This window comes from Pongo abelii, chromosome 6 (assembly GCF_028885655.2).
Source record: "Pongo abelii isolate AG06213 chromosome 6, NHGRI_mPonAbe1-v2.0_pri, whole genome shotgun sequence".
Lineage (NCBI taxonomy): Eukaryota > Metazoa > Chordata > Mammalia > Primates > Hominidae > Pongo > Pongo abelii.
Window position 1 is genome coordinate 120,793,962 of NC_071991.2, and position 23,879 is coordinate 120,817,840.

A 23,879-nucleotide genomic window follows, 5' to 3' on the forward strand; every position below is an offset into this window, starting at 1 on the left:
GCTCTCATGTGGGAGTCAGAGCCTGACTGTATGTGCCCCAACAGTGGACTTTTCTGTGGTCAATCATATCAGAGTCAATTGTTGGGCTGGCTTAGGCTTCCTTAGAGCTAAGGCTTTCCATACCCCATCTTCTTTCCTTCCCTCTCTCAACTGGTGAGGTGTCAAATCTCATCTCAAACTGAAGAGTTCCTTTTCCTTCCTCTGCTCCCTCTCCCCTTTATCTTTCACTTCCAATTACATCCTGGTGTCTGCTTCCCCAAGGACCCAAACTGATATAGTTTTATGTAGAATTGTTGATTTCAGTCATTTCCTTCATTCACTAGGTGCCATTTTCCATTTATTTACAAAACTCTAAATTATAGTCACAAATGTTATAAAGTAATTGCATTTACTGTTTATTCAAACTAATGCATTATGTTATAATAATATTTATGATATTTTAAAGCCCTGGTTACTATCAACAAAAAAATGTGCTGCCCAAACTTAAATAAATCAAAATTTCCAAGCTCAGATAGATACATGCATTTTACCAAGTTTTCCATTTAATTTTTACATATACTAAATTTGGAAAAGAAAATTCTTTTGTATCCCACATTTCAAAAATGTCAACCTTATTTACATTAACAAAAGAATAGGGTTGGAAATAACTTAAGAAATTAAATTGTTCAACCCCACATTTAAGAAAGTATCCTTCTCTTAGCAGCTTGAACAGATTTAATTTGCCTGCCCTGGTTCTAATACTAGCCTGTGAGGCAACATGGCATCAGTTTGTTTCTTGTGCCACATGGTATTCCTTTAGGTATGTGAAGGGAGCCATCACCCCCCACTTATGTTTTATCTTCTCTAGACATAAATATTTCTATTTCTTCAATTGTGCATCATTTGACTCATTTTCTGTCCATGTAAGTCAAGCTCCTCTGATTTATCATAGTACCTCTTAAAATATGGCATACCAAATTTCTGTCAAGATAGAAGCTTCTATACAAACTGCTACCTCCCCTCTCCTATGTCACTGCTAAAACGATAAAAGAAATATGAAAGACGGGAGAAATGAGAGAGACATGAATCAGTACTAAAAATTTGAAAGGAGTTTATCCCTATGTAAGAAACCCTGGGGAATTTCTAAAAGACATAGTGCAGATACTACCAAATAAAGGAAAGACTGTCAAAAAGGCACGCAAATGTTGTTAACCAAAGTTCTGCTTCTCATCTCAGAAAGTGAACATCATAGCAGAAGATGGGAAACCCCAACTTAAGCAACTTGGAACTAGAGAAAAGGGTAGCCTATCAAGCTATTTGATAGTTTACCAGGCTTTAAGAAAGTCTTTGAAAAACTTTCAGAAGAATGCCTAACATTTCAAATCACTGCAGAATATAACAACAACTATGAGTTTATGCAAAAAAGAAAAAATATTTTAAATAGTGCAGAAAGCAAGATGAGAAAAGCAAAACAAAGCATAACAGTTATGTTTAAAATATGAAATGATTATACAGATATTTTTCTGTTGAAAATAAGATAATTTTGTTAAATTCTAGTGACATGATGTTTTCAGAGGGCACACTTGAAAAAAAGTGACACGAAAGGTGAAATTTAAAAGGTTAGCAGATATGAACAAAAAAGAAAGCAGAAGTAGCAATATTAAAACATAAAACTGGGGGGAGAACCTCAAAATTCAGGTCTTTTAGGTAGAAAGTGATTTTATGATGAAAGGTCTGGCTCTCATGAATGTTTATATAGAAAATCATATACCATCAAATATGTTTTTAAAAAATTCTATCAATTATAAACACAATGTTGGGGAGTATGTTTTATATTATTTAAAAAATAGATAAAATAAAAATGCATTAATCTATGACAGAGCCAAGAAAATTAAAAGCATATTTGAACAATGATTTTTAAAAATTAAATTGTCATACATCAAGCTCTGAACACCAAAAGCTGAAAATGTAACCTCATTTTCCAAGTTCAATAAACCATTTATATAGACATATCATACTGCAGTAGAAACCAGAAATGTTACAAACTACATTTTTACCACAGAACAATTAAACTAGAACTAATAACAAAAGTTTAAATAGAAATATTCCAATTGCTTGTAATTGAAGAAATATCATCAAAAATAACAATTTAATCAAAGAAAAGTAAAAAGTATAATAATACTAAGAAAAAAACACTACATGTCAAAATGCATAGGATGCAACAAAAATTTCAGCAAGGGAAACTTGGGGAAATTTGGCATAAATAATCCTCAAATGTCAGTCATGCACCTGTCAAAAGTAGAAGGGATTTATAAAAAGCTGTAATGTTTGTAATAATCAACCACAAGTCTTCTCTGAAAGATCATGTCTTCTGGGTACTTTGCCCATTCTTCATGACTAAAGATTACTGAGAACAGTTTTGATCATTACTCTGATACCCTGGAATATACAACTGGACTGGGAACCCAAACCCACTTAAGCCATGTTTGTGGTATGCTCTGCATAGACATGAAAGCAAAACATGTTGAAACTGCAGCCCACTGCTCGTTATTCTGAACAAATGTTCCCAAAGTCACTTTATTCATCGGCATGTATCATAAGTTTCAGTTCATTCCAGGTTTTTTTGGATTTTCTGAACTATTCCTAAAAATACTTATGTGCCACATTTTATAGTTCTCCTTGTTTATTGTGCCTCTCACATGTGGTTTTCAATTTGCAGAATAAATTCTGTCCTTGCACTTCCACGAGCAGGATGCTCGTGGATTCCTCCCCATAGACAGTAGGCTTCTCTTCCATCCACAGAGGTTTACATAGCTTTAGCTTCATTCAACATACTCTCCCACTTCTCACAAACCATGCCATCCTTTCATTACACACAGTCCTTTTCAGTGTGGACTTATCAGCCGGTTTACCACTGGAGGGCTACATTTACTTAATAAGCCGTCTAAATCTTTCCTTTCAGATGGAGATTATTATTAGATTATGAGAATAATGAAGCTTTACAGTCTCATGAACTACATCCTGGCCATAGAATCAAACCAATTTTTTCTCTGAATTCTAAGAAGCCTATTTCTCTGATATGGTTATTATAATTGCCCAAACCCTATCACTTCATTGCCAATTCAAAACACTCAGTAATTTTTGAGCAATTATTATGTGAAAGGACACTGGTTCTATGGGTCATACAAAAGCGAGAATAACATAATTCCTTCTTAGAGGAACTAATATGTTTCCCTGCCTCTCCCTGGCTGGACATACTATAAAATCCTTCCACAGGAACAGAATTTCTACTTCTCTTTTAATTTATCTTCACCTAAAAGCCCAACATTTTCACCATTAGGTTTAAAGACTTCCCTTGAGTAGATCTCTTCTTGGCAGATTACTTACCCTTGGTCTTCCATTATATACAATTCAATCAAGTAAAATATACTCTTGCATTGTTATATTCCAGACATGATTACTTTCTCACTAAGTTTTAGGAATAATTCATATAATTGGAAACTATATCTGCCTTCTAATAAAAATTTCAGGTTTATTTTAAAATCAGTCTCTATGCATTAGAAGATAAATATCTGAGGCCATAAGTATTGTATCTGGCCACTGCCTTTCATAATATCTAGTTTCATAGTTTTATCAGAGTATTTCTTTCTCCTCTCAAATTTCAATTTCAATTTGAATTCATCCTGGTCAGGTCTAAGGCTTGCCAGTCATGTTCTTTAAAAGAATCCGCTCTGTCCTTTATCAGGAATACATCATTCAGAAACTGTACAGCTTGGTCTGTCCAGCAAGAGGATTTATAAATTTAAAAGCTAAATTATATTTAGCAAAAAGATTATAAATTTAAGAGCTAAATTATGTTACGAAAGTCTAAGAAATCTCTGATTGATGAGTTTGTTATTTAAGAGCTGGTAACTTTACCAACCAAAAGAACTTTAAGAACTATGATAAAACCTATATACCAAAAGGCAGTTTATGAATGAAGAGAAAAATTGCTGGCTTGCAGAAATAACTGAGACAATTTATCCGATACGATTATATCAGACAGTCTGATAACTGAGACTATTTATCTGATACAATTATATCAGATTATATGGATGTACTGCAAAAGTGAATAAAAATGGAATATTAGCAATCCTATTTTATTTCCCAGTTTTACAATAGAAACCTTTAGAATCAATAGTAAATTTGGGTAGATCACTAAGTTATTATTTTAGCTATTCCCAAAAAAAATCAAAGAATAATATACTACTTTTCTAGATAAATACTTAAGTCTTGGATGAATCTGGAGATACATAAGTGTACATTCAAGTACACATATTCATATCCATTCAGATTCTCCATTTTCGTTAGATTATCAGTAGGGCTTTTAAAAAGGAAACAACCCAACCAAGCTGACGAGAAATGAAAATAAAAGACCTTAATTCCAGTAAAATTCTCTATTAGATGAATAACTTCCCTGTAAATCTATAGTAAGGGATGAAATATATCAGTAAAAAGCACTATTTCCCAACTACTAACAAAGAATAGAAAAACAGAAGACACAGGAACAGCTAAACAAAACCGATTTTATATCTAATCTGATGGTTTCTAGAACTATACAGAAGAGACACTGGGTGAGGACAAGAGAGAGTCTGACCCCTTTCCTAAAATATATGTTCTCTAAAGGATGATAATAAAAAAATTGAGATGCTATATTACTTTACTAGGGCTTCCATAACAAAGTACCGTTGGTTGGGTGGTTTAAACAACAGAACTTTATTTCATCAAAATTCTGGAGGCTGAAGGTCCAAGACTAATATGTCAACAGGCTTGGTTTCTTCTGAGGGCTTCTCAGCTTGGCTTACAGTTGGTTATCTTCTGGTATCTTCATATGATTTTCCCTCTACATATGCCTGTGTCCTAATCTCCTCTTCTTATAAGTACACCAGTTATACTGGATTAAGGCCAACCTGTATGACCTCATTTTTTCTTAATTATCTCTTTAAAAGCCCTCTCCAAGTACAGTCACATTCTGAGGTAATGAGGGTTAGGACTTCAACATATGGATTTGGGGGCAACATAAGTCAGCCCATTACAGATATCAATAACCACAAATATTTTTAAGCAAAAGATATTAAAGGAATTGGTTCATTTGAAAAAATTGATTTACTTTGTCTTCTCATATTCCTAGACAGACCACCTGATTTCCAGGGTTTGAAGTTCAACCATAAAATGAAAGGAGAATAGGACTAGCATCTAAAGCCCATATTCATTTTAAATTTCTGAAATCTAAACTTGAAATTTCCAAGCAAGAAATAGCAGAACATACAATATTTTGTCCACCATTGGCAGTTTTGATGTATCTGCATTTTAAAATTCTCATCACAGACTAGAAGTCTAACTGGAGAGAACCAAGCAAGATTCCAACTAAAAGCCTCTCTTGAACAGTTAAGACAGTGGTGTGTACAGAGAATCATAGTCAAAAAGTAGAGACTCGAGCCCAATCTGTGCTGTCAAGAGAGGTTTCTGGAAGATCATTACTCCAATGCTGAGTCTGAGATAAGAGTCATTCAGGCAATGAAAGGTAGAAGGATATTCCAGATGACAAACACGGCATGAGTGATAAAGTCAGGGAGCCACACAAACAGCTGGAAGTCAGGACTCTTGAGAGATTCAGCTGGAGAGGTATAAGGAGTCCATCTCCTGGACCTGATTGTGTAGGTGAAGAAACCACGAAAGGGTTTTACGTTACATTTATATTTTTGAAAAATCACTCTGGCCACAGTATGGACCACCAATTACTTGAAACTGGAAGAAAGGAAAAATTCAGATATAGACTAGCCGTGAACATACAGAAATATGTACCCAACAGTGATAATAATGTTTTCCAACACAGTGACATGCACTGAATCCCTGATCTGACAGGTTATTTTCAGAAAGACTTCTCAGCCAAATAAAAAATCCTACACACCCTTTGAAGCCTTCCCTAACAACTTCTCAACACCCTGGCACAGAAGTCATCTACCTAACTCTGCTGAGTGTTTAGCACTTAACTTATTTTTCTATTAAAGCAATTATCCCTTCTACCTTGTATGATGACCACTGTGAATGTGACTTAGCCTTGCTACCAAGTAGATGGTTTGTAGCATAATTAATTGGCATGTAGTAATTGTCCTTAGTAAATATTTATTAAATAGGGAAAATAATGATAAAGGTAACTTCAAGTCTAAAGAGATTCGGTAAAAATAAACATGAATCCTTTTTATAATTAACACTGTCATATTGAGTACTTAGGAAATATGAGACAGAATCTTGACTGTTTTACAGATTTCACTTAATTTGCCCTTTACTCTCCTAGGACTACACTATACTCTTGAGGAGGTAAAAAGTCAAGAATAATGAAAGCCCATGCTCTATCAGGACTCCTGGGCTTTGGAGTAGTCCTTAGGATATTTCAAAGGACCTTAGTTGTGTGCAGGTAATAAGCTTATATATAATTTATTGTATTCAGCCTGATAAGTGTTATTAGAATATTGGTAAATTGAGAAAAAGTTCTGCAGCATCACCTTGCCCAAGGATGAGTGATATGGTTTGGCTGTGTCCTCACCCAAATCTCATGTTGAATTGTAATCCCCAAAGTTGGGGGAGAGACTTCATGGGAGGTGACTGGATCATGAGGGTGAATTTTCCCCTTGCTATTCTCAAGATCGTGAGTGAGTTCTCATGAGATCTGGTTGTTTAAAAGTGTGTAGCACCTCCTTCTTCACTCTCTCTCTCTCCTCCACCATATGAAGATGGTGTTTGATTCCCCTTCACCTTCTGCCATGAAGTTTCCTGAGGCCTCCCCAGCTATGGTTCCTATACAGCCTGTGGAAATATGAGTCAGTTTAATCTCTTTTCTTTATAAATTACCCAGTATCAGATAGTTATTTATAGCAGTGTGAGAACTGGTTAAAACAATGAGGAAAATACTATATGGTCAATTTCAAAGACTCATGGCATAAGTCCTATTTTAGTATAACAGAGAACCCTGGTAAGAACTCATACTCCTTAGAATAGGACAATTGGAACTCTGTGAAGTGATGTGCAGGTATTCATTTACAGCTAAACCTACCATTAATCAAGACATTATTAGAGTATGCCTGTGATGACATTTTGTCTTAAACCATATGTAGTAACTAATAGTTCTTGTTCTTAATAGAGGATATTATCACACCAGAGAATTTTTCAAACCTAGCAAAAGTATAAACTATGCTTGTGTTTAATCTTTTTTAAAACACAATTTCCATGTCCTCTATTCACCGATAGAGCAAGTAAAGTAAATCATTGTTAACAGCAGAAATGCCAAGATGGCTACAACTTACAAACTTACTGAACTTCAGTAGAATATTAGCTAACAAGGCACTTTTGGCTGTCACATGTATACACACTTCCATATGTGTATACTGCTTTCATAGTAAAAGCTCTCACTATAGAAGTTACCCATGGGTGAGAGTATTTTAATATTTTTGTCATATAGGATTCATCCAAAGGCCTTTTTAGGTGATTTTCTTTCAGAGTAGTTTGAAATAAGTTAAAACCAATTACCAGCAGTAACTATATCATTAAACAGTAGAATATAAACTTTTATTAATAGCCTGAAAAAAATTTCTATTATTAAACAAGTGGACAGCATAACAAACAATTTTCTAAAAGAAAAGCTGAGCTCAGTGGCTCACGTCTGTAATCCCAGCACTTTGGGAGGCCGAGGCGGGCGGATCATGAGGTCAGGAGATCGAGATCATGGTGAAATCCTGTCTCTACTAAAAATACAAAAAAAAAAAAAATTATCCAGCCACGGTGGCCAGCGCCTGTAGTCCCAGCTACTCGGGAGGCTGAGGCAGGAGAATGGTGTGAACCTGGGAGGCGGAGCTTGCAGTGAGCCAAGATCTCACCACTCCACTCCAGCCTGGGTGACAGAGCGAGACTCCGTCTCAAAAAAAAAGAAAAAAAGAAAGAAAAAAGAAAAGCTGAGCTCACAAGAAAGTACAGTAAACCCCTACAGGTCAAAAAGCAAAATCAGGAAGGTAGAATCCATGGTGGGAAGTGGATACTGACAGCTTCAAGAGCCCTAAGCACATTTGCTAGCAGCTGCTTCCAAAGGCAAAGGGCCTAAAGGCCATGGAAGAAGTGAACAGATGAAAAGGTCTTGAAACTTAGAAAAGTAAGAAAATGTGACTGAGTCCCTACTCCCAAGTTCCACCCTACACACACACAGAATCAGGAAACTCAAAGAGTCTACCTTCAGTACACACAAAAAATACCCACAGGCCAAGAAAGAGCAATCAGTATGAGGCCTGTTTGGGGAAAATTGCCTTACCCCAAGCCTTGCAAGAATTCCAAACAAATAAGAAAAATATTACCGCTCATGTAAGTTTACAATGCAATGTTTAAAAATACTGAAGAGAGTTCATATATCCACCAGAAAACATATATAAGAAATATTAATCACAATTTTATTCATAAAAGCCAAAAATGTTGAAGTAACATTTAGCAACTGGAAAATGAATAAATTGTGGTTATATTTATACAGTGGAATCCTATGTGGCAATTTAAAAGAACTAGTCCTATAAGCAACAAAATGGATGAATCTCAGATATAACCTTGAGGCAAAGAAGCCAGAAATAAAATATACTACAAAATGTATGAAATGAAGCTCAATAACAGGCACAATTTATCTATGGTGATAGAAGTCAGACTAGTGGTTACCTTGCAGGAGTGGGAAGTGGGATGCGGACCTATGTATAACATGAGAAAACATTCTGGGGCATAAATATATCCTACCTTTTAATAAGGGTAGTTGCTATATATATGTCTGCATATGTAAAAAGTCACAAAGCTGTACACTTAAGCCTTGGCACAAATCCTATTTTGATATAACAGAGAACCATGGTAAGAACTCATACTCCCTGGAATAGAATAATTGGAACTCTGTGAAGTGATGCGCAGGTTTTCCTTTACAGCTAAAGTCATTTACAATATGTAATATAGAGTAGGATATTACTCTCATATTTTTTAAATATGAAGAAAGATACTACATGAGTAAAAATCAGCAGGAATGTAGACTTCTCAAGAAATTCAGATAACAAAGTTATTTTATTTAAAACTATGAAATATTTACTAAAATGGAAAAAATATTAAAAATATAATAAACTTCAAATGAATTTGAAAAATGCCAAATAAAACTTCCACATATTATGTTGATATTTTTTCATTTAAAACTTAGGAAATAGGTTAAACAGGAGTTTAGAGAAGCTCTGAAAGAAAATTAGTAAGCAAAAAGATACATATGGAGAAACTGTCCCAAAAGCAGCAAAAAAAACCTAAGAGATAAAAGTATAAAATGAAAAACAGTGTTAAAAATGTCAACATATGTCTGCTAGGATTTTCAAGATGAGAAACTAGACAGACTGGAGAAAAGTTAATATCAGAGATAGTGGCTAAGAATTATCCAGAATTTATAAAAATCACACATTCTCAAGCACATAATGCAACAAAATTCCAAGGAGGATAAAAATAAATGAAGGGAAATTTAAATTCATAATAGTAAACAGATAAGTAGAAAAAAGAAATAAATCTTTAAAAATAATAAGAGGAGCAAATATAAAACAAACAGTGAAAGATGACAAATTTATGTCCAACCATATTAATAATCACATTAAATGTAAATAGTCTAAACATCCAAATTAAAAGGAAGAGATCATCTACTTGGATTTTAAAAATAAGATCCAGTTATATGTTGCCTACAAAAAACACATTTTGAATATAAATACACAAAGAAGTTAAAAATTACAAAATAGAAAAAGATATACTAAACTAACAGTGATCAAAAGGAAAATGGAAAGGGCATATCAATATCAGGCAAAGTAGATTTAACAGCAAAAAATATCATAAGGAATAAGGAAGGTCATTTAAATAAAGGACTCAATTCATCAACAAGACACAGTAATGCTAAATGTTTTTACATCTAATAAGAAAGTTTCACAATACATGAAGCAAAATCTGATAAAATTGAAAAGACAAATAGAAAAATTCACAATTACAGTCTGAGATTTCAATACCCCCTCACAATAATTGATATACAAATAAATGGGAAATTTGTAAAAATAAAGAAAATTTAAACAACATTATCAACCAACTTGATCTAATTGCCATTTATTGATCACTATACCCAACCATAATAGAATGTAAATTCTTCCTATATGCACACAGAATATTCTCCAATGTAATTTGTATTCTAGTTGTTAAAATAAGTCTCAATAAATTTAAAAGAACTCAAATTGGCCGGGTGCATTGGCTCACGCCTGTAATCTCAGCACTTTGGAAGGCAGAGGTGGGCAGATCACCTGAGGTCAGGAGTTCATGAACAGCCTGACCAACATGGAGAAACCCCATCTCTACAAAAAGTACAAAATTAGCCAGGTGTGGTGGCACGTGCCTGTAATCCCAGCTACTCAGGAGGCTGAGGCAGGAGAATCGATTGAACCCGGGAGTCAGAGGTTGTGGTGAGCCAAGATCATGCCATTGCACTCCAGCCTGGGCAACAAGAGCAAAACACCGTCTCGGAAAAAAAAACAAAAACAAAAACAAAAAACAAAAAACAAAAAACCTCAAACCTCAAATTATATAAAATTACATTCTCTCATTACAACAAAATTAGAAATCAACAACAGAAAGATAGCTGAAAAATCCCCAACTATTTAGCAATTAAATAACCTACTTGTAAGTATCCCATCGGTCAAGAAATAATCAAAAGGATAATTAGAAAGTATTTTCAACTGACAGAAAATTTCAGCTCAACATATCAAAATGTGAGGATGCAACTGAAGCAGCACTTAAGGGAAAATTTACAGCACCAAACACCTATAATTAGGAAAGAAGAAAAGTCTCAAATCAAATGACCTCAGCTTCCACCACAGGACTAGAAGAGGAGTAAACTGAACCAAAGGTAAGCATAATGAAGGAAATAAATAACAATAGAAATTAACAAAATGGAACAGAGAAAAAGAACTGGGAAAAATCAGGAGAAGAGTAATAAAACTGATAAATCCCTAGGCAGACTGATCAGGAAAAAAGAAGGAAACACAAAATTACCAGTATCAGTAATTGAGGTAACATCACTATAGATCCTACAGGTATTAAAAGGATAACATGGAACACTATTAACATCTTTATGCCAATAAATTCAACAACTCAGAAAAAATTACCAATTCCTTTAAAGACAATAACTACCAAAGCTTACTCAATGATAAATAAGTCACATGAATACCCCTATATTTATTAAAGAATTGAATTTATAGTTTAAACCTTCCCACAAAGAAAATTCCAGACCTAGTTGGTGTCACTGTTGAATTCCTAACATTTTATGAAGAGATCCTACTAATTCTACACAAACTGTTTTAGAAAATTGAAGAGCACAGAGGAGATTAGCATTATCCAAATACTAAAACCAGACAGTAACATAACAAGGAAAAAAAGTCACACACAAATATCCCTTAGGAATGTAGATGCAAAAATTCCAAAACAAAATTTTGGCAAATCAAGTTTGACAATATATAAAGATAAGGCAATAACAGGGCCTTTGGGGATGTGATTGGGTAATGAGGGTGGAACCCTCATGAATGGGATTATTGCCCTTATTAAATAGACCCAAGAAAGCTCTTCATCCCTTCCGCTATGTGAGATCACAGTGAGAAGGCACCATCTATGAACCAGGAAACAAACCATCCCCAGACACTGAGTCTGCTGGTGCCCTTGGAGTTCCCGGACCTGAGAACTCTAAAAAATAAATTTCTGTTATTTACGTCTATGGCATTTTGTTATAGTAGCCTGAATGGACTACAATCTTAACAAAGATACAAAGGCAATGCAATGGAGAAATGACAATGTTTTCAACAAATGCTAAAGGAACAACTGGATGTTCAAAAGCAAAAAGTTTAAACATTCATCTCAACACATATCTCACATCTCATACAAAATTTATTTCAAATTGGATGTTATACCTAAATTCAAAATATAATACTATAAAACTTCCAGAGCACATAGGAGAAAAGCTGTGTGACCTTAAGTTTGGTGATGAGTTTTTAGGTATAACACCAAAAGCATGATTCACACGAGAAGAAACTAATAGGACTTATTGTAATTAAAAACTTTTGCTCTAAGAGAGACACTGTTAAGAGAATGAAAAGACATGCCAAAGACTGAAAGAATGGAAACCTGCCTGAGTGAGGAAAGGGTAGATCCTCTGAACACACCCTCACCTCTCAGTTCCTTTCCTCACCACTGGCTGCTGTTTCTCTTCTGTACTCCTTTGGGAGATGAGTGAATGACAAGGGGTAGTTCTTACTTACCCCAATCTCCAGTCCTGTCAGATGATTCAAACTCACCATCCTGAGGCTCTTGAGGTGAACCGCAACTCCCCTGGCCCAAGACAGATGTATTTGCACTCTAGGTAGCCACTTAGGGATAATCTAGCTGTTCACTTCAAGCTTCTTTCTGACAAGATCCCTTCATTTCTATAGCTGGTACTGTTAAACAGGACCAAGAGCACCTCAAATTACCCTGTTGCAGGCTCACTCTCTCTTGTGTTCTCTACTGTATAGTCCCCTTTTGATAGAAAACAAAGATACATCTCTGTTTTAAAAATCCTGGGAGTGCTATAAATAATGCAGCAGCACTTTCCAGTATCAAAGAAGTCTGAAAGCCCTCCTCTAGTTCTCTAGGTTTCCTTGTTTGGATTCAGACCCCAGTCTACCATCCTGGTCAAGGTTCAGGCAACAATCCTTGTTGTCCCCCAAACACAGGGAACATTTCAAAGCTCACCAGGAGTACTCCCTTGAAGCTCCTTTCACTAGGCATTTGGTCAGAAAATAACACAACCTACCCACCCCAACCCCAAAGCATAGCAATGGCTCTCTCCAAAAAACACCTATCTTACTAACCTCTTCAAATCTCTCCTAGCCCTTCTTATACCTTTTATCTTGCTAAGTGACCCATGAGCCAAGAAATAGGTCCTATTTTACTCGGTTTGTAAATTCTTTATGAGGGAGAGAGAGATTGACTCTCATTGACTCTGGTATCTTGATATCTCATCTATTGGAGCCTCAGTCAAAAATAAAGCAGGGTGATAGCACCCTCCAGAAGGGCGAAAATGAAAAAGACAGAAGCGTCCAATGTTGGAGTGGATGACAGCAATTAAAACTCTCATACTCTTCCATAGGAGTTTAAAATGGTACAACCTCTAAAAAACCATCTGGCAGGATTCTCTAAAGCTGAATTACGTATATCCTATGAACCAGCAATTCCACTGCTAGGTTTACACCCTGAGAGAAATGTGTGTGTGCGCGTGTGTGCATGTGTGTGTGTATATATATATATACACACAGGTAGTACTACTACAAACATCTTTTGGTGAAAATATACATATATATATGCACATATTTGCCAAAAACTAGTTGGGGGGGGGCAGGGAGGAGGGGTGGGAAGGACCCAATCCACAGTAAAATGGATACATAAGTTATGGCACATCCATGCAATGGCAGACAAAGGGCAACTACTCACAGCAGCAAGGATCGGTCTCATGACATAATACTGAATTTTGAAAAACAAACAAAAAATTCTATTCTGCATAATTCTACCTATATAAAATTTTTAAATAGACAAAACAACCCCAATTATTCTATTTAGAATACGGGATACTTAGCACTTTTTTTCCAAGTAATGGCCCCAGTGACAATTCAGAACGATAAAAGAGATCACCCTCAACATACTGCTATAAAAAGACATGAAAATCAAATATTATTGCCTGGAGATAGCCTCACCTTTGACATATTACCTTATACAGCTAAGTTTATTTTCTTAAATTGATATCATTTTGCTTTTATTACTGAAGAACAGACTACCTCGAGGAAAAGTTAAGTTTCATATTATGAATTATAGCTCAAAGTATACAATTATTATTACGAGCCACAAGAGGGCAGAAGTTCCAAGGAATGGAGTTATGAATACGAAATGAAGAAAATTACAGAAGAGCAATATAAATTATTGAGCTTGTGAACCACAGATTTTTTAACAGAACTTAAAAATTATTATTCCAAGGCTTTTAATTTGGAATTTTAGAACTAGAAAAACTCGAAAGATGTCTCTTTTACATAAGGAACTTCATGTATTTCATTTTCCTCCATATACAAATCATATGTGGACTTATATAAAATATATCCGTTCTACTTTAGTATGAAAATTCTGTATAAAATCATTTGCCATAGAACAATAACTCACATATGTATAGGTCCTTGTACTTTTTAAAATACTTTCATAAATGTAATATTTTATACTTTTTACTCTATTAAGCCCTCTGAAGTAGACATGTCAAAAATTATTAATTCCTTTTTATAGATGAAGAAATTGAGGTTTAGGAGAAGTGAGAAACTTGTCCTAATTAACACCACTAATAAGTAGAACAGGCAGAAGCTCATTCAACATATTTTCTATTATTTTGCACAGTCGTCTGTTAACCACACAAATATAACAATGGTATCCTTTAGTCACATATGAATTTAGAATATTATTTTAATAGAGCTCTGCTCTAACAGAATGTTAGTTTTAAACTTGTCAATAAGACCTTTCATAGATACCTGGCTAACGATGTTCTCTATTGAAGTACTGACACTTGATCATCTTTGTTATCATCTGATAGAAAAAATGGAAGTAGAAGTGAAGTTTAAAGTAAAATAAGCAGTATTTCCAGAGGACAATGATTAGGATAAAACAGAAAACAGACACATAATTCTAGGGAGCAGGTTTAACAGTTACCTCAAATACTGCTATAGTAGTTGTAAATATTTACCATAAGCTGTAAATATTCCTAAAGCCACTCAATTTTTATGTTACCAGGAAAATGAATTTATTAATATTGTTTTTTAGCCCTAATGTTTAATTATATTATTTTTGGTAAATAGCATATTATCTTATAGCTATAAAAACAGACTCAATATCTAATGCTTAAAAATGTATCCAATTAGAAAGGAAACTGCAACTTGAGGAACAGAACATATAACATCCACAAAAAAAATAGTATGTAATGAAACAAACGAATGGAAGAAAATTTGCTTAGTGTTATAAATAATCAGAGAGAAGTCAAAAACTTATTTCCTTGGACTAAAATATCCCATTCAACTACAAAAGCCAATTGAAGCTATTTCTAGGTTTTAAATTTTTCTGCGTCTTCATAAGGGTCTAATTTCTCTACTCTCAGATATCTGGTGTATTAAATAACTCTTCTGCTCCAGTTATTTCCACCTTACCACGTACTGCCAGCAAAGCAGAAGCTAGAGACAGTTGCATTAGTACAACCCTGGGTTTCTTCCTTTCATTCATTCATTTTATGAACATTTGTTGGGCATATGAGCTAAGCACAGTAAAAGGCAGCTCATCAAAAAATAAATGAATTATTCCCTCATGGCAGAAATAAATGTTAAACAAAAGATGTATTATTACTAAAGAAATAACTGAGACTGAAAAAAAGATGTAGTATTACCAACTGTGGTGATAAAAATGAAAAGTTTCAGGTGCAATGAGGACCATAAGATGACAAAAGAATATCCAACTTATGTTGTCATTCACAAAAACTTTTAAGGAGGTGACATTCAACCTGAGATCCAAAGGTGGGCAATCGAGAAACACCTCCAAGAAGGGGAATGGTGTTATCTACTGCCTGGGTAAAGAATGCCTGGCTTGTTCAAATAACTGAAACTTTTAAAAATACCCACGACTAGAACACACACTGTAGAAGAAATAAGGTATAAAAGTCAAGGTGTAGAGAATATACATTTATATAGTATTATTAATAAGGGGGAATTTTAAAAATATTGCCAAGCCCCTTCTCTAAAGAGCAAAATCAGACAGGACACTGGATTGAGGGATTAAAGAACAGCTCAACTCTGAGTTCACAAATTCCCAAACCACAAGAAAACCAGATTACACAGTACTTTCTCTCTTTATCTCACATGAATGAGGATCAAATGAAATAATATACTAAAACTGCATAATTCACAAAGCAGTATGTACATTTTAATTGTTAATATAAAAGCATTTCTAATTTCATTTCAGCCTTCTTATTCCAAATATAAAGTGGTATTCATCTTTCAAAATTCTCTACTGCAAATTTCCAAGACATCTCCCTAAAATACTAATACCTTCCTTTTGTCTGCAGTAAATCTGTTTTTCTTATTAATGAAAAATTTAAAAATATTTTTTGCAAAGCCTGTGTCAAACTTACATTCTAATGCATTATAAAGAAATTCAAAATCTTCATTTGTTTTAGGATTATGCCTCCGGTGATAGTCCAATTTTATCCATTCTTCTTTTTCGCTTATCTTCCTTAGTTCTTGCTGTGTTTCCCATTCCAATCTTAAGCTTTTCTGTCTTCTTAAATTCTCTACGAAGATTTTAGCATGCCATTGCCTGTAGTAAGTCTGTATCACTATCACCTATAGTTAAATTAAAAGGAAATAGAAAGTGCCTATCATCAACTTTTTGATCAGACAATAAAGGCAACGATGATTATTTCAATTCCAATTCCACAACAAAATAACTGAGTCTAGTTTTAGCTCTAAATACATATTTTCACAAACACTAACATAAAAAACATGTATAATGCATGTGACTGCTATTTGACTTTGATATGTCGCAAATACACCTTCACAGAAGGATGTTTGTACAATCCTTAACAGAACAGACTCTGGAGTAAAACTTAGTTTGAATCCTCCTTCTGCTACTCACTAGTTGTTTGATTTCGATAAGTTACTTGCCATCTCTATGCTTTAGTACCCTCATGTGTAAAACAGTGATAATAAGAGTATACATATAAAGTGCTTAACCCAAGCCTGGTACATCATGAGTCCTCAATAAATACTATTATTGCTATAAATATTAATTATCTCCATCTTATCTTAAATGCCACTAGCTTAGGCTCATGTTTATAACAAAACTGTGTTTTCCTAAATACACATCAGGTAGGTATGTGTGGAAACCACCGAAGGCAGGTTAGATAAAATGGAGACTGAAGCAAACATTTATTAACTTGTATGAAACATGAATATGTTTGAAAGTACAGCATAGTACTAAACCCGCAAAAAGTTTATGATATAGCTGAGAGAGTTTATCATTTTTTTCTGAGAGTTTATAATTTTATTTATTAAACTCATAAATAAAAATAAAATGTGAAGAGGCCAGATCAAGACTGATGATAGAGCTTATGCTGATGCATCCCTTCCTCTCATCCTAATGCCTAATAATTGTAGAAAAACTATGTAAAGCAGATATCGACAAAGATACTAGATCAAACTGAAGGGATCCCCCAAAAGAATAGAAACTTTGAAGAATCCCTTCAACAAAAGAGGCCAGCAGAATTAATTGAAGAAAGAGTCTGTAACCTAATCATACACTGGAGAAGCAAGTCAGAAAATACAGAAGGGGCTCTAGGACTGCTCTAAGCCCAAAACTGATGGATGGTCTGAGCAGAATGGCCACTAACCAGGTGATTTTAAAAACTGCAAAAGGGATAGGTTCCTCTAAAATAATTAGGCAAGGAGCAACAGAGATATTTGTCCCTAGGCAAGAGTGGTGAGTGTCCCAGAAGGTGACACCCAGGATGAAAAAAAAGTCCCCTATTCAGAAAACTAGGTTTCTCCCATAATCAAGCTTTACATTTCCCCTAAAATCATGGGGTCAGACTGGGTGAACCAATATGCTATTGGCACATTGGACATTAAGAATCTCAAACACATCAGCAGCATCTAGAAAACTATTAGCAATGCAAATTTTCAGGCCCCACCCCAGAGCTATTGATCGGAAACTCCTGGGGAAGCACAGCATTCTATATATTCATGAGCCCTCCAGATGATGCTTATAGTAAAGTTTTAGAACTACTAGAGTAAACCAAAACAAAACAAAATACAAGAGCAGACTAGATACAGTTAATATTTTCACAGAGAAAGGAAAGGCTATCAGTATAAAATAATATAATGAACCAAGAAAAAAGACTGGTAAAAATTTTATTTTTGAAATTTAAAAAATTAATAGAATACGGATTAGCCTGAGTGCTACTAAACTTGTTCAACTTATTTAAAACACCAAAACACAGTTGTTTAAACAACACAGAAGTTTTTCCCCTTTCACCTGACAATCCAGGGATTAACAAAGCAGTTTAGGGCTCATAGAAAAGCTCTGTCATATTTAACAAATGGCTTCCTACTTATATGTCCCAGATGACTGGTCCATTTACCATCTTCCAACCAGTAAACAGAGGAAAAAGGAACAAAGAGCATTTTAAGAATGATAACTGTAAGTGGCCCACATTGTCCCTCACAACTCGCTGTCCAGATCTTAGTTATACGGCCTCACTGATACACAAGGGAGGTGATGAAATGTGGTCATCAGTGGAACAGCCACATGCTCAGATAAAGCTTTACTACAATAGGAGAAGGGAAAAAATGGGTATTGACAGAGAACTAGTAGTTTCTTGTAAACTGATCTGCAGAATGTGTAGAACATAAGAAGTAATAAGTAGGTAAGAAAATTAGGTGAGAAAATCTTTTAGCATGCAGGACAAAGGCTCATAAAAATTTAAATGAATGAATGAAAAATAAGAGACATGAAAGATAAATCCCAGCATTCCAAAATGTTTCTTTTTTTTTTTTTTCTTTTTAGGCGAAGTCGCACTGTCACCCAGGCTAGAGTGCAGTGGTGTGATCTCAGCTCACTGCAGCCTCCACCTCCTGGGTTCAAGTGATTCTCATGCTTCCCCTCCTGAGCAGTTGGGACCATAGGCACGTGCCACTATGCCTGGCTAATTCTTGTATTTTTAGTAGAGACAGGGTTTCACCAAGTTGCCGAGCTTGGTCTCCAACTCCTGGCCTCAAGTGATCTGCCCACTTCAGCCTCCCAAAGTACTGGGATTACAAGCATGTGCCTCGGCATCTGGCCTCATTCCAAAATATTTCTGAGATAAGTTTCAGATAAAATAAGGAAAGTTAATTACAGAAATTCATAAAAACATAATAGAGGAATATTTCCCACAGCAAGACATGGACTCTCGGAAAGGGTACATCACCAAGTCTCAAGCATCTTACAATAAGATTACTAAATACCAAGGATAAAGTGAAAATCCTGACAGCTTCTAGAAAGAGGAAACAAAGAAAGGAGGGGGCAAGAAATGAAGAAAAGCCTAGTAAGGTTCTTGACTTATTCATGGAAACGATATATAGCCTGATTAGATATGCACTTGGTATAAAAAATTAGTTATGTTAAAAAATGTATATGAGTAACTGTCAGAGGCATGTGAACCAGAGCAACTCCATCTTGAATAGGAGCTGGGTGAAATGCGGCTGAAACTTACTGGGCTGCATTCCCAGACGGCTAGGCATTGTAAGCCACAGGATGAGATAAGAGGTCAGTACAAGATACAGGTCATAAAGACCTTGCTAATAAAACAGGTTGCAGTAAAGAAGCCAGCTAAATCCCACCAAAACCAACATGGCGACAAGAGTGACCACTGGTCATCCTCACTGCTACACTCCCACCAGCGCCAAGACAGTTTACAAATGCCATGGCAATATCAGGAAGTTACCCTATATGGTCTAAAAAGGGGAGGCATGAATAATCCACCCCTTGTTTAGCATATCATCAAGAAATAACCATAAAAATGGGCAACCAGCACAGGGCAATCCTCAGGTCTGCTCTGTCTGTGGAGTAGCCATTCTTTCGTTCCTTTACTTTCTTAATAAACTTGCTTTTACTTTATTCTATGGACTTGCCCTGAATTAGTTCTTGTGGGAGACCAAGAACCCTCTCTTGGGGTCTGGATCAGGACCGCTTTTTTGTAACATAACCACTAGAAAAAATAAAATATTTATTTTTGAACTATGAAAGAACAAAAAAAGAAACATTTATTCAAACCAACAAAAAGAAAAGGCTAAAAAAAGCATAAACAATGAGAATAATTAGTAAATAAAACAAAATGAAATAACAAGAATGAGTCCAAAAATATCAGTAGTCACACATAATATCATCTTTCTTGAAACAAGAAAGATTTAAAATAGTAAGCAGTGAACTCAAAACCTATTAAAAAATAAAATAAACATGACCCAAGTAGAAAGGAATCAAGGTTAAACGAACTTATTAAACGGAAATGTACTCCCTATAATGGCTTTTAACAAATTCCTCTGTTTACAGGTCACACCTCACTTCCACCTCCCACAGAACCTCCAATTCACCTTTCAACACTCTATGGGGCAAATCTATTTGGTTCTTGATGCCATCCTCATTGGCAGCATTTAGATTTTCACTTCCCTGCTCTAGTAAGTCAAGTTAACACTTTTCCATCTGCTTTAAAACTTCAAAAAAAAAAACACAACTCACATTTACTCTTCTCATGTATTCTTTGTCCTTGTATATTTATACTTTTATTCTTTCAATATCATTTTTTGGAGTTTGGAAAATGACAGTAATTTCCATTTCCTTACCTAATATCCATTTTGCCCTACTTTCTCTTACTAAGTCTCAATCTCATTGAGGAGCAATGATATGCTACTTTAAAAATTCATTTATCACACATTTTTGCAGTAGGGATAGTCACATGACATAGTTCAAGCCAATGGGATGCAAGTAGAAATCACTGGGTGGGGCTTTCCAGGGAAATCCTTGAAGGTGGCATTCATGGAACATGCTGCCTTGACTTTTTCCTTCTTCTCACATGGAATGCAGGCATGATGAAAATTAGTCAACCATTTTATCTTCATACAGTAACAAGCTCATGATGAGCTTAATGGAGTAGAAAGATGAAAGGAGTTTATGATTCTGATGACATCATAGAGTCACCACCCATGCCCAGTATAGTAAGAAAGTAAAAATCAATTAAGACTGAGAAAGTAAAAAATTGTCAGGCTGGAATAACAGGCACTAATCAGGTCAGCTACAAAATTAACAAAAACAGTATTTCTCCCAAGGACACTCTACAACTATAAAATATTTCAACAATCCTCTTCTTTTAGTGACTGCTATTTTCTTAATCACTGAGAAACTTTGTTCTCTAAATTCATAAACTATCAGAAACTTTCCTGTTTGAAATTAGATCAGTAAGAAACAAACATTCCACTCTTGCCTAGAGGCTGCACATCACTTTGACAGAGAGAAGAAGCCTCAATTTACAACCAAGGTACTGAACTTCAGAGAACTTCAAAGAAACATTTCCCATCTCTTTTAACTTTGTTTCCAAAGGAACGTGACCTTGGTCTACTTCACAGTCCAGACCTAATGTTGGCCAATTTATACACACCCTTGTTTTGCATTGAGACAATCAGAACACTGCTTCCCCTAAATCCCACTCAAACTTCACTCTTCCCCAAATTATATAATAACTCCATATATTCCTTTATTTGGTGAAATTTAGTTTGGACTGAAAAAGTAAAAAATTATCAGGCTGGAATAACTGGCACTGATAAAGCCTGCTATAAAGTTAGCCCCATGGTTCCCCTGGTATACGGTCTCCTTCAGGGCAATTAACTCAACAGACTTAACTTTTTTTCACTACAAGTTTGTCTCTAAAGGTCTTGGGCTGAATAGCCTAGCTCCAGATTTCTTGTCATTTGAAAAGCAAAATCTCTTAAAGTCACTGCTTTCAGGTCATTTTTACTCACAGTAAATTGATGGTAGGAAGTAGATCAAATAGGTTGAAAGTAAAAGAATGAAAAATGAGAGACCATGCAAAAAAATAAAACAGAGTTGGACAGAGTTGGAGTGGCTATGTTAATATCAGAGAAAATTGACTACTGTCCTATTTGGTTTCAATTAGTCTCGAAAGTTAGGCCAAGGGACAGCAGTGTTGAGAAGGCTAATAATGGCCAAAGGCAATACACAAAGAAGCTGGGCTTCCCTAAGAGAAAAGGAAGGATTAGGAGCATTTAGGATTCTGGTTCTTTACATGGGGGAATACTGGAGATAAAGACTGCTTTGTTAGCAGTGAAATATGACCCATACTCATGAGCATTCTTTCTCAAGCAAATGTGGCTTGGAGAAACAGACACACTAGGAACAACTGGCTTATATATCAAATTTTTAGTATTCATCCACAATAAAAGTTATCTCACCGCCTTTAGCCTTTGAGCATGGTATTCTGCTGCTGAAAAATACTTTCCTGGTGTTACCAGTTTATCAGTCATATTTGATACATATACACCAATGTTAGTCATCTGTGTGGATGTTGTATTTGTAGTTTGTTGGAGATTTTTTTTCTGAAAAACTGTCTAAAAGAAAACATTAAAAATTTAAATAAGTATCCCCTATATACATACATAAGGGAGTTTTTCTACATATGTAAGTTAATTTTCTTTTATTAATTGCCATATAATTACTTAAGAGAAATTTGAGAGAGTCATACAGTACAATTATTGAGTCTATACCTTCAAAAACCTAAAGGGAAAAATAAAAACATTACCTGCGTATCCCTACAAAATATACTGAGTCTTTCGGGAATCCTTTTAGGTACAGTTTGTGTTCCAGCATTGTGATACTCTACTCCTGTTATTTTATGTCTGAATCCACCAAGAAATGGTTTGTGAAAGTCAGATTTGACAATCTCAACAGGTACCTGCTGGTATTGATCAAGGCCTGAGAGATAACACCAAGATTCAATGAAAGCTCAACCAAGAAGGGACTCAAAAATACTTTAAAAGACATCAAATAACGAACCAGTTTGGACAGTGACGGTTATGATTTGAGAGACATCAGTTAATCCATCTATTCTTTTGACTGGATACAGATCTGGATTTGTAGAAAAGATTTCCACTTGTACAATTTCCTGTGGCTTAACTCCATGTTGTACTAGAGTCTCATTATTTTTAAGAATTTTTCCTAAAAATTGAAATAAAATTTTTAAAAGTGTTATGACAAAGAAATGGCTATTCATTGATTTTATTTTTTGTTTTAATTGACAAATAAAAATTGTATATATTGTGTACAACATGTTTTGAACTACGTATACATTGTGAAGTAGCTTAATACAGCTACTAACATGTCCATTACCTCATATACTTATCATTTTGTGGTAAGAACACTTAATATCTATTTTCTTAGCAATTTTCAAATATGTAATATATTAACTATAGTCACCATTTCTAGAAATGGCTAATTACACATTCTCATTTTAAGGAGATGGAAAATATCAAAGGTGAACTTTGAAACTTTGAACACATATCATTTAATTATTAAATATAGTATTAATATATTTACTCATAGGAACACATATCATTTAATTATTAAATATAGTATTAATAGTTTCTACCTCTTGCTTTGATGTTAGTACAAAAAACTCCATAATAGGAAGAGTTTTAGTGGCATTCTTGAGCAGGAATTCGGCATTATAAATAACACTACATTACTCTCAGTTCATCAGGAATATATAAATACATAATAACCATGAAACTCCGTAAACATTTAAAAAATAAAGACATTCTATGGTATGAGCAGAATAATATGCTAAACATTCATTCTATTAAAAAAACGCAATGTGTTAACTGTAAGTACAGGACATACCCATATCAAGAGGAAGGATAATTATTTTAATACCCATCCTACCCCCCATATTAGTTCTTCCTCACATTGCTATAAAAAACTACCTGAGACTGCATAATTTATAAAGAAAAGACATTTAGGCCACGCATGGTGGTTCATGCTTGTAATACCAGCACTTTGGGAGGCCAAGGTGGGCAGATCACTATGGCCAGGAGTTCATGACCAGCCTGTCCAACATGGGAAAAACCAGTCTCTACTAAAAATACAAAACTGAGCCAGGCCATGGTGGCATATGCCTGTAATCCCAGCTACTC

At 34.9% G+C, this 23,879-nt stretch overlaps 1 protein-coding gene across 2 annotated transcripts in view; it reads right to left on the reverse strand.

Moving 5' to 3' along the window:
• The window catches only part of IQUB (IQ motif and ubiquitin domain containing), a 73,207-nt gene that overhangs the window by 27,830 nt on the left and 21,498 nt on the right, over positions 1 to 23,879 (reverse strand). For both annotated transcript variants that reach the window (XM_024250108.3, XM_054559727.2), the window contains exons 4-7: positions 22,744 to 22,905; positions 22,490 to 22,662; positions 22,143 to 22,298; positions 16,274 to 16,484 (exon numbers count right to left, since the gene is read on the reverse strand). In XM_024250108.3, coding sequence (XP_024105876.1) covers positions 16,274 to 16,484; positions 22,143 to 22,298; positions 22,490 to 22,662; positions 22,744 to 22,905 — 702 coding nt within the window. The remainder of the gene's footprint in view (positions 1 to 16,273; positions 16,485 to 22,142; positions 22,299 to 22,489; positions 22,663 to 22,743; positions 22,906 to 23,879) is intronic.